The sequence below is a fragment of the Heterodontus francisci genome, chromosome 6 (genome assembly GCF_036365525.1).
Source record: "Heterodontus francisci isolate sHetFra1 chromosome 6, sHetFra1.hap1, whole genome shotgun sequence".
Lineage (NCBI taxonomy): Eukaryota > Metazoa > Chordata > Chondrichthyes > Heterodontiformes > Heterodontidae > Heterodontus > Heterodontus francisci.
In genome coordinates, this window is record NC_090376.1 from 62,876,555 (window position 1) to 62,891,774 (window position 15,220).

Genomic DNA, 15,220 nt, shown 5'->3' on the forward strand with positions numbered 1-15,220 from the left:
TCTCTTAAGCCATGTTTCTGTAATAGCTAGAACAGCTCATCATACTGCCATGTGTCTAGCTGTGCCCTCAGCTCATCTGCTTTATTTGCTATACTCTTGCACTGAAGTAGATACCCTTGAGAACTGCCAATTTTTTTTTTATTTTCTAACCTTGGTTTCCTCTGCCTTCCAGACTCATCCATTAATTTTCTGCCTTCCATTTTCATTTGTGATTTTGTCACAACTGAGTCTACCCTCAGGTCCCCATCCCCTGCCAAATTAGTTTAAACCCTCCCCAACAGCACTAGAAAAACAACCCATAAGAAACTCAGTCCCGGCTCTGTTCAAATGCAATCCGTCCGGCCTGTACAGGTCTCATCTCCCCCAGAGCCGGTCCCAGTGTCCCAAGAATCTAAAGTCCTCCCTCCTGCACCAACTTTCCAGCCACACATTCATCTGTCTTATCCTTCTATTCCTGTACTCACTTGCATGTGGCATTGGGAGTAATCCAGAGATGACTACTTTTGAGATCCTGCTTGCTAATTTCTTACCTAGCTCAGTAAACTCTTTCTGCAGGACATGTTTCTTTCTGCCTATGTCATTGGTACCAATGTGGACCACAGCTGCCGGCTGCTCACCCTCCCCACTCAGGATGCTCTGCAGCAGCTCAGTGACATCCTTGACCCTTGCACCAGGGAGGCAACATACCATCCTGGATTCCTGTGTCAACCTTCCCATGCAATCACAGGAGGTGTAACACCTGCCCTTTTACCTCCTCTCGCCTCACCATTCAAGGCCCCAAACACTCCTTCCAGGTGAAGCAGCGATTTACTTGAACTTCTTTCAATTTAGTATACTGTATTCGCTGCTCACAATGTAGTCTCCTCTACATTGGGGAGATCAAACGCAGATTGGGTGACCACTTTGTGAAACACCTCTGCTCAGTCCGCAATCATGACCGAGCTTCTTGTTGCTTACCACTTTAATTCACCACCTTGCTCTCATGCCCACATTTCTGTCCTCGGCTTGCTACAGTGTTCCAATGAAGTTCAACGCAAGCTCGAGGAACAGCACCTTATCTTTCGATTAGGCACTTTACAGATTTCTGGACTTAACATTGAGTTCAACAATTTCAGATCATGAACCCCATTTTGATGGTTAAAAAAAAAAACGCGCTGGTCTTAAACTTGTTTGCAATGTTTTTGCTTTCCGACAGAGCTGTTCATTATTCTGCCATTAACACTCTCTGGACTAATGCTTTGCCTTTTACTACAACTACTGGCATTTCCTTTGCCTTTTGTTGCATGACCTCTGTCATTTCATCTCTCCCACCCTCTGCCCCATCACAAATATTCCCTTTTGTTCTTCTTCCCCACCCCCTTCACTTTCTCAAAACCTATTACATTTCTAACCTTTCAGTTCTGATGAAAGGTCATAGACCAGAAACCTTAACTGTTTCTCTCTCCACAGATGCTGCAAGACCTGCACTTTCTGTTTTTATTTCAGACTTCCAGCATCCACAGTTTTTATTTTGCTTTTAAGTTATTCTAAACCTTTATAAAACACTGGTTAAACCTCAGTTGGGGTACTGTTTTCAATTCTAGGCAGCGGACTTTAGAAACAGTGTCAAGGCATTAATTGAGGGTGGCTCATTGTCAAATTTTGTGAAGCAGCTTGGGATGTTTTACTCTGTTAAAGGTGCTATATAAATACAAGTTCTTGTTACGTTTGGAGAAATAATAAGGTGTCTCTCTTTCTAGTCTCCCTGACCAATTTCCACTTCTTCCACTAGTTCGCTGTTTGGATGCCTTTAGCAACCCGTACCCTCCACACCCCACTGTGAACTGCAGGGAGAATGCTGCTGGTGGTGGGGGCGCGGGAGGCAAAAGAGACAAAAGAAAGGAAAAGAAAAGACATATAGAAAAACAGACAGACAGAGGTCAGAAAGAGAGGAAAAATATAAAAAGGTAGCTTGGACATGACAAAACGTGTTATTTTTGATGATCATTTCCTTGAATTTTGATGTTTTTATCATTATTAATCCAAGATTTTCCCCAAATATTTACTATGACAAAAATCACAGCCCTCATCATATCAACATACATGTTCTGATTTCAACATACAATTTATTTCCTCCTAGTAATATTTTTCTCCGAACTCCTTAGGCTTCGTCCCTCCATAACTACCGGAACAGTGCTAGCTGCAAAGGAATGCAAACAGAGATGCAGGTTTATAGAGCTTTTCTCCCCAAGCTGCCCAGATAGCTTGGCTGAGAATAAGACTCAGAAAATGGGGAAATTACTGGAGACAAGTCATCATCTGCTAAGATGGTTATGGAACAGGAAATAACCTTCAGCATTGAGAAACTCATTCATCAAAGATTTAATGGACTGTGCAGCTGTCCTGCAAGTGTCTACTCACCTCATAGAAGAGCCCCTCTGGGAATTGTTGGAAGCACTGAGCACATACAAAACACTGTTCATGATACAGCTCTCCATTGCTGTTCACAATTCTCTCAGCAGGTGCAAAGCCACTTTTGCATCGCTCACACATGGCATTAGCCAGAGCATTTGCCATGTTGCTGCAAAAAAAGAGAAAGATAATATATGAGTCAGACTGTCATGGTGCACCACTACACTGACTTGAATTAAGTTGCTAAGCATGTGATTTTAAAATAGATTTGAGGTTGAACCTGAATGGCCTTCATTCTTATTTATATTATTTCTTCGTTCTTTCTTTCCCTTCACAAAAAAAAAGAAAAACACAACAAGGGTCCAGGAATCTGCACATTTTTGAAGGAATTGCCATTAATGTTATAGTACCATAGTATTTTGGTAGCTTAAACACAACTGATTAGCGGGTGAGAAGAAACAATTCCAGACACAGCCCTGCATCCAAAAAATCAACTTCTAAAGCTCCATGATGTAGATTATGAGATCAAAATCAAATATACAGAGTGCACAAAATGAATAAAAGCAAAATAAAACATCTGATCTCCTGTAACATTGCTTACTTGTAGACTGGGGTCTTTAGCTCAGTTCTATTATTTAGCTACTAAACATGGCTAAAGCCAGGCTCTCCCTGTGGGGATTAGTCTAAATAGGTCTGGAGGTCAATTAGAAGCCAATTATTGATGCTGGAGTCTTCTCTAAATTGGCAGATGCTTGGCTTCTCTCCTTCAAGGGAGGATAGCTGATCTATCACTTGAATGTTGGGGGGGGGGGGGGGGGGGGGAAAGGATAAAATAACTGGAAATCTTTCTCCTTTTGTGCACTTTGGTATAAGGTAATACAAAACAACCACAGTGAATGGAGCGTGATGTCTGGAGTGAAATGAATATTCCTTTTAAAAAAAAATACAGCCATAAATGATAGAAATGACAGAATAATGAGAGTTAACACAATATGAGAGTTGTTAAGACATTCTACAGATTCTGCCATGGAAGCACAGGCAGATGACTTTTTCCAAAAAACATCAAGGTAGATTTTGGTCTTTATTACCTGGACATTAAGGAACACTTGAGCAGAACACAGGAAGGAAACTCCAGTAGGGAGGAGAGCACAGGAAGGAAAATCCAGTAGGGAGGAGAGCACAGGAAGGAAACTCCAGTAGGGAGGAGAGCACAGGAAGGAAACTCCAGTAGGGAGGAGAGCACAGGAAGGAAACTCCAGTAGGGAGGAGAGCACAGCCTTTTATAGACTTCACAGGTTTCCTTTCCTTCCATTTCAATGCAAGGAAAATCAGATTGGTTGTATTTCTAGTGTGCAATCCTCCCTGCCAAATCTCTTCTGTAGTCTGCCCAGAAAATGTTCTAACCCAGGCAGTAAAAATAAAATTCTAACCCACTGTCTCCCTCGAGGGTGAAAATCTGATTGAGGTAAATGGATAAAATGAAAAAGTGCGTCAATTTTAATGTTTAGGATAAAGGAAATCTATTAAAGCGGAGTATGAATTTCATTATGCATTCTAATGTGATTTAGGTTACTAGCCCTTTAATGCATAAGGCTGGACAAATTTGACATCCACACAGTACAAACGACACCTCTTACAATGAAGAGGATAAACTCAGTTTTTTTGTAACAACGTCCTTACAAGAACTAGGAGGAGTAGGCAATTCAGCCCTTTGAGCATGCCCCGCCATTCAATACAATCATGGCTGATCTCATCTCGGCATCAACTCCACTTTCCTGCCCGTTCTCCATCACCCTTCAACCCACTACTTATTAAAAATCTGTCTATCTCCTCCTTAAATTTACTCAATGACGAGGCATCCACTGTCCTCTGGGGTAGTGAATACCACAGACTCACGACCCTTTGAGAGAAGTAATTTCTCCTCATCTGTTTTAAATCTGCTACCCCTTATCCTCTCGTTCTAGATTGCCCCACAAGGGGAAACATCCTCTCTACGTCTACTTTGTCAATCCCCTTAATCATCTTACATACCTCAATTAGATTGCCTCTCATTCTTCTAAACTCGAGAGAGTAAGGACCTAAACTGCTCAAACCCCTCATCCCTGGAATCAATCTAGTGAACGTCCTCTGAACTGCCTCCAATGCAACTACATCCCTCCTCAAGTAAGGGGACCAAAACTGTACACATTACTCCAGGTGCTGTCTCACTAATGCCTTGTACAGCTGCAGCAACACTTCCCTACTTTTATATTCTATTCCTTTAGCAATAAATGCCAAAACTCCATTTGCCTTCCTCATTACCTGCTGTACCTGCATACTAGCTTTCTGTGATTCATGCACGAGGACACCCAGATCCTTCTGCACCGAAGCACTCTGAAGTTTCTTTCGATTTAGATAATAATTCGCCTTTCTATCCTTCCGACCAAAATGGATAACCTCACACTTATCCACGTTAAACTCCATCTGCCAAATTTTGGCCCATTTACCTAACCTATCCATTTGTAAATTTCTAATTTCTTTATTGCAACTTACTATCCCACCTATTTTTGTGTCATCTGCAAATTTGGCTATAGTACCTTCTATCCCTGCATCCAAGTCATTAATATAGATTGTAAATAGTTGGGGCCCAAGGAGCGAACCCTGTGGCACCCCAATAGTTACATCCTGCCAACCAGAAAAAGACCCATTTATCCCGACTCTGTTTTCTGTTGGTTAGCCAATCCTCTATCCAAGCTAATAAATAGCCCCTAACCCCATGTGATCTTACCTTGTGTATTAACCTTTTGTGCGGCACCTTATCAAATGCCTTCTGGAAGTCCAGATATACTACATCTACAAGATCACCATTATCCACTTTGCTCGTCACAGCTTCGAAGAACTCTAGCAAATTAGTCAAACACGATTTACCCTTCATAAAACCATGCCGACTCTGATGGATTGTGTTTTGACTTTCTAAATGTCTTGTTATTACTTCCTTAATAACGGATTCTAACAATTTCCCAACGACAGATGTTAGAACTAACTGGTCTATAGTTTCCCACTTTCTGCCTCCCTCCCTTTTTGAATAAGGGCATTATATTAGCTTTTTTCCAATCCACTGGAACCTTTCCCACATCCAGGGAATTTTGGAATATTATAACCAATGGATCCACTATCTCCACTGCTACTTCCTTCAAGACCCTAGGATGTCTGCCTTCAATCCCAATAGTCTGCTCAGTACTTTTTCCAAGTTCCTCTCTTTCTATAACCTCTGCATTACCTGTTACTACTAGGATGGTACTAGTGTCCTCCACTGTGAAAACTGAGGCAAAATACTGACTTAGTGTCTCCGCCATTTCTGTGTTCCCCTCTATTAACTCCCCAGTCTCATCCTCCAAGGGACCAACATTCACTTTAGCTACTCTCTTACCTTTTATATACTTATAGAAGCTTTTGCTATCCGTTTTTATATTTTGCGCTAGTTTTCTTTCATAATTTACCTTTGCTCTTTTTATTACTTTTTTTAAGTAACCCTTTGTTGATCTTTAAAAGTTTCCCAATCTTCCAGCCTGCCACTGGCCTTTGCAATATGGTATGCCTTAGTTGTTATCCTTAACTTCCTTGCTTAGCTATGGATTTTGTTTCCCCCTCTTAGAATCTTTCTTCCTCTCTGGAATATATTTTAGTTGGGAGGAATTGAATATCTCCTTTAACATCTACCACTGCTCATCAATTGTCCGACATTATAGTCTTCCTGCCCAGTCCACTAGGGCCAAATCTGTCCTCATGCCTTTGTAGTTACCTTTGTTTAACTCCACAAAACTAGTGTGGGACTCCAGCTTCACGCCCTCAAACTGAATTTGAAATTCTAGCATGCTATGAACTCTCTTCCCTAGAGGATCATTAACTATGAGATCATTAATTAATCCCACCTCATTACACAATACCAAATCTAGAATTAGCCTGCTCCCTGGTTGGTTCCACAACATACAAATTTCTCTGCAGCACCTGTGGAAGAGCCTGTCACTCTAAAATTGGCCTTTATAGCCACTCCAGGCGCTGCTTCACAAACCACTGACCACCTCCAGGCGCGTATCCATTGTCTCTCGAGATAAGGAGGCCCAAAAGAAAAGAAATATTGCTCCAAAAAACAAACAATCTTTAATACATTCAATGAACTCTCCCTCGAGACTACCTTTGCCAATTTGATTAATCCAGTCTTTATGCATACTAAAATCACCCAAGATTATTGCTGTACCTTTCTTACAAGCCCTCAGTACTTGCGGGTTCATACTGTGCCCCACTGTGGAACTACTGTTCGGGGACCTATAGATTACTCCCACCAGGGACTTCTTTCCCTTGCTGTTTCTTATTTCTACCCAGACTGATTCTACACCTTGATCTCCAGTGCCTATATCGTTTCTCACTACAGCACTGACCTCTTCCTTTACTAACAAAGCTACACCTCCTCCTTTTCCTTCCTGCCTATCCTTCCGAAATACCGAGTACCCTTGGATATTCAATTCCCAAACCTAGTTTCCCTGCAACCATGTCTCAGTAATCGCCACTAAATCATACCCATTCGTCTCTATTTGCGCTGTTAACTCATTTATTTTATTCCAAATGCTTCATGCATTCAGATACAAAGCCTTTAAGTTTGTTCTATTATCAAATTTCCCTACTCTTGTACGATTCCTTGGTACAATATGATATTCACATGTTCTGTCCCTTCCTTTTATTTTCTGGTAACAATCAGCCTCATCACTAACCTGCACTCCTACCTTCTCCTTTAACTTTGACGTCCTAATTTTCCATGCAGCTGAACCCTCCCCCCCCACTGTTTAGTTTAAAGCCCTAGTTATGTGATTCGCCAGTACTCTGGTCCCAGCATGATTCAGGTGGAGCCCGTCCCATCGGAACAGCTCCCTCCTTCCCCAGTACTGGTGCCAACGTCCCATGAATTCGAACCCATTTCTCCCACACCAATCTTTGAGCCACGAATTTACCTCTTTAATCTTATTGACCCTGTGCCAATTAGTTCGGGGCTCAGGTATTAATCCGGAGATTACTACCTTTTTGGTCCTGGTTTTTAATTTGTCCTCTAGCTGTTCATATTCTCTCAGCAGACCCTCAATCCTCATTCTACCTATATCGTTGGTACTTACGTGGACCACAACAACTGGATCTTTCCCCTCCCACTCCAAGTTCCTCTGCAGCCCAGATGAAATATCCTGAACCCTGGCACCAGGTAGACAACACAGTCTTCGGGACTCTCGATCCTGGCCACAGACAACAGTGTCTATGCCCCTATCTATATTATCCCTGATTACGACTACATTTCTCTTTTCTCCCCCCACTTGAATGGCTCCCTGTACCATGGTCAGTTTGCTCATCCTCCCTATAGTCCCTGCTCTCGTCCACACAGGGAGCAAGAATGTCATACCTGTTGGACAAGGGCTGAGGCTCCTGCAGCACTACCTCCTCGATCCCTCTACCTGCCTCCTCGATCCCTCTACCTGCCTCACTCCTAGTCACACCCTCCTGTCCCTAACCACTGCCCCAATTCAAAGTAGATAATCAAAGGGGTGTCTCCTGAAACACAGGATAATATTATATTATAGTCAATATTATAATACAGGGTAAAGTCAGGTTTTGTGCTGTGAAGATTCCCAGCTTAAAACTATTATTTGCTCAAAATTATGGGCTTCCAACACCAGGTTACTGATGTAATTGCTGACCTAAGCAAACCAACTAAAAATCTAATTCTTCTGCTTTGTCCTGCAACTGGCAACAGATCCTCCAACTACCAGAGTCCTACTTGCACAAATTCACCCCAACACCTCACCATTCCTCCTTCAAAAACATTTTGAAAAAACATCCTTCAATCACCTATTCCTTACTTCTCTCTTTCTGATTGGCAGCCATTTCCTCCTTTATGTCTATTTGTAAAGTGCTTAGAGTTCTTTTTTTAAACACTGAAGGTGCCAGAAAAACAAGTTTGTCTCAATATAACAAAGACAAAGCCACAGCTCTAGTTGGGCGGAATCTTCTGCTCTTAGGCTATTAGCACGAGTCGGGACCATTTCCCAGTCCTGACTCCGCTCTTGCTGTCAGGTCACTTACCTGAGAGATCTTACTGGAGGCAATTTAGATGCTGCCTCTGGGTCTGCCATCCAATTAAGGATCGTGGTGGGTCTTGGAAGGATGGCAGTCCCACTGGCAGAGATGGGCACTGCCACTGTGAGGGGGAACGCGAGGGCTCCTCCATCTTGAGGTGCCCTCTGAAGAAGTATCTGCTGCATTTAAATAAACAGTGGCCGCAGCTGCAAAGTCACCCTTGTGGAGGGGAAGTGCCGCCACATGATGGCTGGCGAAGGCAGTTGTGGCCCACTGATGTCCACGGCTCCGATGGGGGATTAAAACAAAGGCTTCACAGGCTCCTCAGGCCAGCTGCTGGCAAGTCACCCTGTGGCATCCCCAATCAACCCACAAATGGGCAGTTAATTATGCAGATTGCCTACCCAAAGCTGCTGGGTGCGTAGCCTCTGCTGGTGCTGACCCACCATCTTCCCAGAGGTGGGAACTCATCGGGCCACTGATCTGAAGAGCATTTCTCAGAAAATCCTCCCGGTCCCGCCTTCAGGTCAGCCCCCATCAGACTGGAAAGATTCTGCCTTTTAAGAGCAGTACTGGAAATACTCAGAAACTCAAGAACCTCATGACAGCATTTTGGTTTTTGCATTAATCAAATATTAGAACTATATTAAAATAATCTGCACTATATGGTGGAAGAGATCCAAAATTCCAACCTCTCAACCAAATCTCTGCACTTCCTCAAAGTGCGCAACAACCTCAAAAGGCTCTCAAACACAGCAGCAAACATGCTATTTTCCAGGCTGGGAACCTTAATTTATTTGATTAAATTGTTTTCTGATGGCTCTAGTCTCTTGGCAACCGGTGGTAGTGTTCATTTCGAGACGACTTGAACAGCCATAGCAGACTTGTAATGTTTATAGCAAATAGAGCAGTTTATACAGAACAATTGATAGCAGAATCTTGTGTTACCACAATGAAGTATCAAGGTTATTGCAAAAGCTATATGTGAATTGGCAGAAATGTGTAAAAATCTCAACACAATGCTGTATGAATTAGTAACTCCTAGTGTTATAAGCCATTAAAAAAATTAGAGCAAAAACACAGCACAAGATATTAGGACACCATAAACCACAACATGAGGGAAACAACTTACAATCTAGCGTAAAAATCACAGAACTCCTTATATATTTTTATATCACTCCGTCTTCTCTGTAACTTAGCCACAGCTTTCTGATCTTCATTGTTTTCAACAGTTTCTGGGCCACCATTGATGGTGGTGTGCGGGACTACCTCTGTCTCAGGAAATATGTAGGTCAGTGTTTTTTCTCCGGGATCCATAGTATATTGTTCAAATGGTCCAAAGACCAACGCTCTCCAATGCTCAAGTCAATCTGAGCAGACACAACGTGCTGCGTGATTTACAAAAGGTTGTCTGATGATTGCTGTAACACGTTCTTCCAAAGCTGTGTAAACTTTTCCAACTCAGAGAGAGTGTCAGCATAACCTTCTGGGGATATGTTACAGCTTCAAATTAAAAGTTCAGCCAAGAGAAAAGGTCAGAACACCACTGATGTGATGCATGGAATCTCACAGCAAAGATGTGAAGTAGCACACGAGGCTTGGTACAGTTGTTTTAACATCTTTATGAGAAAATGGCTGTTACATCCATTGACTATTCATTCAGAAGACCTTAAAGACGATTTATTAATCAATAAAATATAGAAAAATTATGGTTTTGGTCACAATATTCATTATCCCTTTGAGGACTATGGCAACATTTCAGTACAAAAGTACCTCTAATTTTAAATTAGTCAAAGTGCAATGAATTAAATAAATGGCCTATGACTCCACATATTTCATTAATTGCACACAACATATACAGGAAGTCTTTTCTGAAGGTATTTTCTGTACACACAGAAACAATGGTCTAGATTTTGCTGTGGTAATGATGGTTATCACTCCACTGAAACTGATGACAACTTCTCGAATCTGCACACCTACAGAATAACATGGAAATCCAGAAGTGGCCATCAGTGAGTCTACGCTCCTCTATTGGGTCTGCTGTAAAGGTTTCCTTAAAGGATTTGACAAAAATTTCCATTTCTATGTTGTTAGTCTCGCTGTAAAAACCCTTGAAAAAGTTACACCTTGTTGAATGAGGTATAACTAGGTTTTTTTTTAAAACAGCACACTAACTTCAGAATTATTGCTAAACACACTTACTGGCCATTAAAAGCAAATTTTATATTTGTGGATTGAAAAATTTCCCCATAAAATCTACATTTTTATATTTTCCCCTTTTGTTAAAAGGTTATCTTTATTCTAGCTTCGATCTTAATCCAATCATCATTTACTTCACTATCTGAAAATTTAAATTAATAGTGAAGGATATTAAGTGCTTTTAACTCAATGGTTTTGTGTGTGAATACTTTGATGTAATTGGCTCCATATCTGTTTAGTGACAACACTGCTGCAGGCCAAGACATCCCCATGATTTGGCGGCAGATTGAAACTGATGTTGGGAAAGGGGCAATCCATATCAGAGATTGCCAGATCTTTGTGAGCAGCTTTCTTCGAGGTTAGCAGTGAGCACCCTTGCTTCACTTCACAAAATCTGGACCAATCGATCTTCAAAGTCTTAGTGTATTGAGTTCACCAAAGCTTCGAGATTTTGCTTCATCTTCTCTGAAATATTCATCAGCAAGACTGAAATATTAATCTGGGATTGATATAAGAAGAATTCAAAAATCTGTAGAAAATAAAGGATCCAAATACAATTGATTCTACTAATTTATGAGCATAATTTTTGCACAGGAAACTTGGTGATTTAAGAGATACTGGATACCTGTTTATGTATGTTATCAGACAATAAAGTGTAACTGAAATTATAAAAAGCCATATCTACATTACAGATTAGATGTAATCTTCCTTTAGTGTACCTTGATACAAAGAAGTTTCACAGGTAAACACAGCTCCAATTATGAACGTTAGCATAAAGTAAAAAAGGCCTCCAAATATTGCCTTTATATAGAGAGATGCAAACTCTAATAGAGGACTTTTACACAGTAAACTACATTATCAGTGGTGCCTTTTGAATATTTTCTCCAATTCCACAAATAGGCACACATGGTAGTCACATTTCCAAACTAGGTGCTTGATGACAGCAGCTGCTCAAAACGGTTTAATTTGGAAATACCCTGCCTACCAGTCTGATTTTAAAAAGATATTTACAGATATGGTGTCATTATAATCTTAACCAGAATAGAATCACTGTACAATACTACCCTAAAGATTATTTGCAATAACCATGGTCAAACAATAACATAATCACCTTTCTGCAATGAACCAATTATACTTAAACATGCATCAAGAATTAGTAACTTCCCCTCTTCCCCAATATTATTAGTTTAATTGCACAGCAAACCATCAAGTAACACTTCTCAGTGCAGTACTGAGGCAGTGCTGTAAAGTCAAAGGTGCCGTCTTTCAGATGAGACTTTATACTGAGGCCCTGTCTGCCCTCTTAGGTGTAAGTAAAAGATCCATGACACCAAGGATTAATCCTGATGTCTTGGCTGATAGTTATCCCTCAACTCCTATCACTAAAAGAGATTATTAGGCCATTTGTTTCCTTGCTACTTGTAGGACCTTGCTTTGTGCAAACTAGTTGCTATGTATTCCTACATTACAACAGTGACTACACTGCAAAGTACTTATTTAGCTTTAAAGAGCTTTGGAACATCCGGTGGTTGTGAAAGGCACTATATAAATACAAGTTCTTTCATTCTTGAGAGCTGTAAGTGGAATTATAACATCTGCTATAAAGGTATTTATTCCTCAACTAATTCAATGGTGTTCCATAAACTTATAGCTAATTATGCCTTGCAGAGATATGCCTCCCAGGCAACCTGGGAGAAAAGTTTGTTGAGTGGGCAGCTCGCACATGCACATAATCCAGAATGTTGCCCCTTGCAGCCAATCAGCTGTTTACACATCTGGCACTTGCCATACTTCCAGTGAAGTTATACTGGTATTTACAAACTGGGTGAAGTTAAGGCATGGGAACGGGTGAAGAAAGAGCTGCTGTGGAATGAAGTGTGAGAAGATGGACCAGAATGGAAGCAGAAAGATTTTGATTAAGATTTCAAGGACCTAAGCTGGGAGTGTCTGCATCTTCTAGAAGGTAGAGAAAAACATCTCTGTACACTCCATGCATGATGGAGCAGGTCCAAAGGGTAAATATCTACCTGTTCACAATGATTATCTGCAACTTGGGGAGGATTTTTTTTTAAAATAAAGGTGCTATAGAAGTTCTGGTGACCCTGAAAACAATTATTTTTGTATGTTTCATTCCCGCCCTGCATTACCCGTCTCCCAGGTGCTCGAGACGAAGTTACAGTGGCACGGAGCACCTGCTGAGTGATGCTATGGAAGGAAAGATGGGTTAAAGAGAGACATTGGAAGTAGAATCTGTTGTGGGATGACCTTAAGCCCTGAACCACCTTAAGGACTGCAAGTGCAGACCACTAGAGCAAGTGATATCGAGTCACACATGACCAGTCATGGGTGGAGCTGAAGATAGTAAGAAGTGTTTAGATGTGTTCGTGCAGTAATTTTATATATGTATGTTCCAGTTCAGTTATAGTAAAACCCAAGTTTATCTGGATATTACTTGTAGTTCTCTGACTCTTAACAGATCACACACCAAGGGACAAGTAGTATTACATAGCAGCAGTGGGATCATTTTTATCTGAATACCATCAACCATCACATCGTGGCAACATTTAATTATTTCCTGAAGAATACATCAGGAGAGACAAGAAACAGCAAGCTGCCTACCTGAGTGGCTGAAAATCCAACAGGAAAGCAGCTAGGAAGAGACCCCATAACACTGCGGTGAGTCTAAGAGCACATCCAGGATCCCAGGAAATTGGAACTTTGAGTATAACAGGCAATTTGCCAGGTGATCAAGCAGCGGGTCAAAAAAAATTTAAAGCAGTAGTTGAAGGCATTGATGTTTTGGCCTTCCTGTTTTCTTTCTGCTTCATGGGCAGGGCCTCAGCTCAAATGGGTGTGAAGGACTCAGTAGCACCACGGGAGATCCAGCACGAAGTTTAAAATTGGTTGTGGCAGCTACAAGTACTGCAAGTTCCCAGGCTTCTTCAAAAAAAAAGCTCTGTTGAAAAAAAAGGTCTTTCACGGAGCTAATAAAAAAAAAATCACACAGCTGTGTCAACAAACAGCCTGTCTGTGCAAACATAGAGCTATAGTCTTTCACTCTTAAAAAGGGCAGATACTGAATCTGTCTTAAAAGGGAAAACAAAAGAATTGTTCCTGTGAAAAATACAACCTGTAAAAGTTCTCTATTTATTTAAAAAAAAGATTATGACAATGGCTTTCAGATATCCAGTTATGGACTGGAAGGTGTCGGCCATAGTATCTGCATTTAAACTATTCTGACAGCAAATGGAACTATGTTTCCTGGAGCTGGAAGTCACCGAACCAGAAAAACAAGCTATCAAAATTAAGATTGCACTGGGCAACAAAGGTTTGGAATGGCTCAATACCTCAGGATTGTCAGATGAGGATCTGAACGATCCTCATAATCAAGTGCAATGGAATGATAACGTTACAGTGCAACTATGGGAGCTCTGAATCACTAACACAAATGTTTTACGTTGTAGACACAACTGGAGCAGCTGTTGCAGGACTTCCAGCAAGCAGAGGTCTACGAATTGTCACAATTCATGAAGTCAGTAATGCACCAACAATGGCAGAACATATCCAGCTCTAGTGTATCGGGTTGGTCCATGTAAAGGACGACACAAAGGCTGGCAGTCTTGGCACGAAAAGGCAGTACGACCGGGAGTCTCTCCTCAGACTTCAGTTCGTTGCAGAAAATACCTGGAGGCCAGGAAGATTGCTGGTGTTTGGCTATGTTGTCAGTCATAATTCTTCTGAGCTTCCCAAACAAGGGAAGAGATTCTCATGTCAATCAGATCCAGATGAATAAGCAAACCTCCTATACGTTTTAGAGACTGTTAAATTTGCTTATCTATAATCATATATCGTTAGTCCAAACCACAACATCATTGTATATGTTTTTATCTTTGGAAAAAAAGGGGAATGTTGTGGGACAACCTTAAGAAAGGACTACCTTAAGATCAGGTCACCTTAAGGACTGCAAATGCAGATCAGAGGAGGTGATGTCGAGTCACACATGACCAGTTAGTTGTGGGCGCAGCCCAAGATAGTAAGAAGTGTTTAGATGTGCTCGTGCAGTAAGTATTTATGTATATATGTTGCAGTTCAGTTATAATAAAACCCAAGCTTATTTTGGATATTACTTGTAGTCCTGTGACTCTTAACAGATCACACATCAAAGGACAAATAATATTACAGAACTGGAAATTTAAGGAAACCAAGACAAGGAAAGAAACAATTACAAGGGAGGGAATTGCAAATCCAGGGTAATCTAAAAACAAATTTTGGTACAGAAAATGCTGAAAACACTCAGAAAACTGGGCAACATCTGCAAAGAATGGAAAATAATGGTTCAGGCTTAGTCCTTGATGTAGATATTACAGATATATAGTTTATAAGCAGGAACATAGCAAGGATTAAAGCAAGCGAGTGGGGTAAAAGGGGACCAAACATGCGTGAAAAAGAAATTAATTGGATGGAGAAATGGAAATGATTGTCAGATCTTACAACAGCATAAGACAATAGATGACGTGGAAAGAGATTAGGGAGA

General features: G+C 41.1%; 1 protein-coding gene across 6 annotated transcripts in view; it reads right to left on the minus strand.

Annotated features, from left to right (window-relative positions):
* The window catches only part of LOC137371345 (LIM and senescent cell antigen-like-containing domain protein 1), a 195,035-nt gene that overhangs the window by 71,253 nt on the left and 108,562 nt on the right, over positions 1-15,220 (minus strand). For all 6 annotated transcript variants that reach the window (XM_068033796.1, XM_068033799.1, XM_068033798.1 and 3 more), the window contains exon 2: positions 2,401-2,560. In XM_068033796.1, coding sequence (XP_067889897.1) covers positions 2,401-2,560 — 160 coding nt within the window. The remainder of the gene's footprint in view (positions 1-2,400; positions 2,561-15,220) is intronic.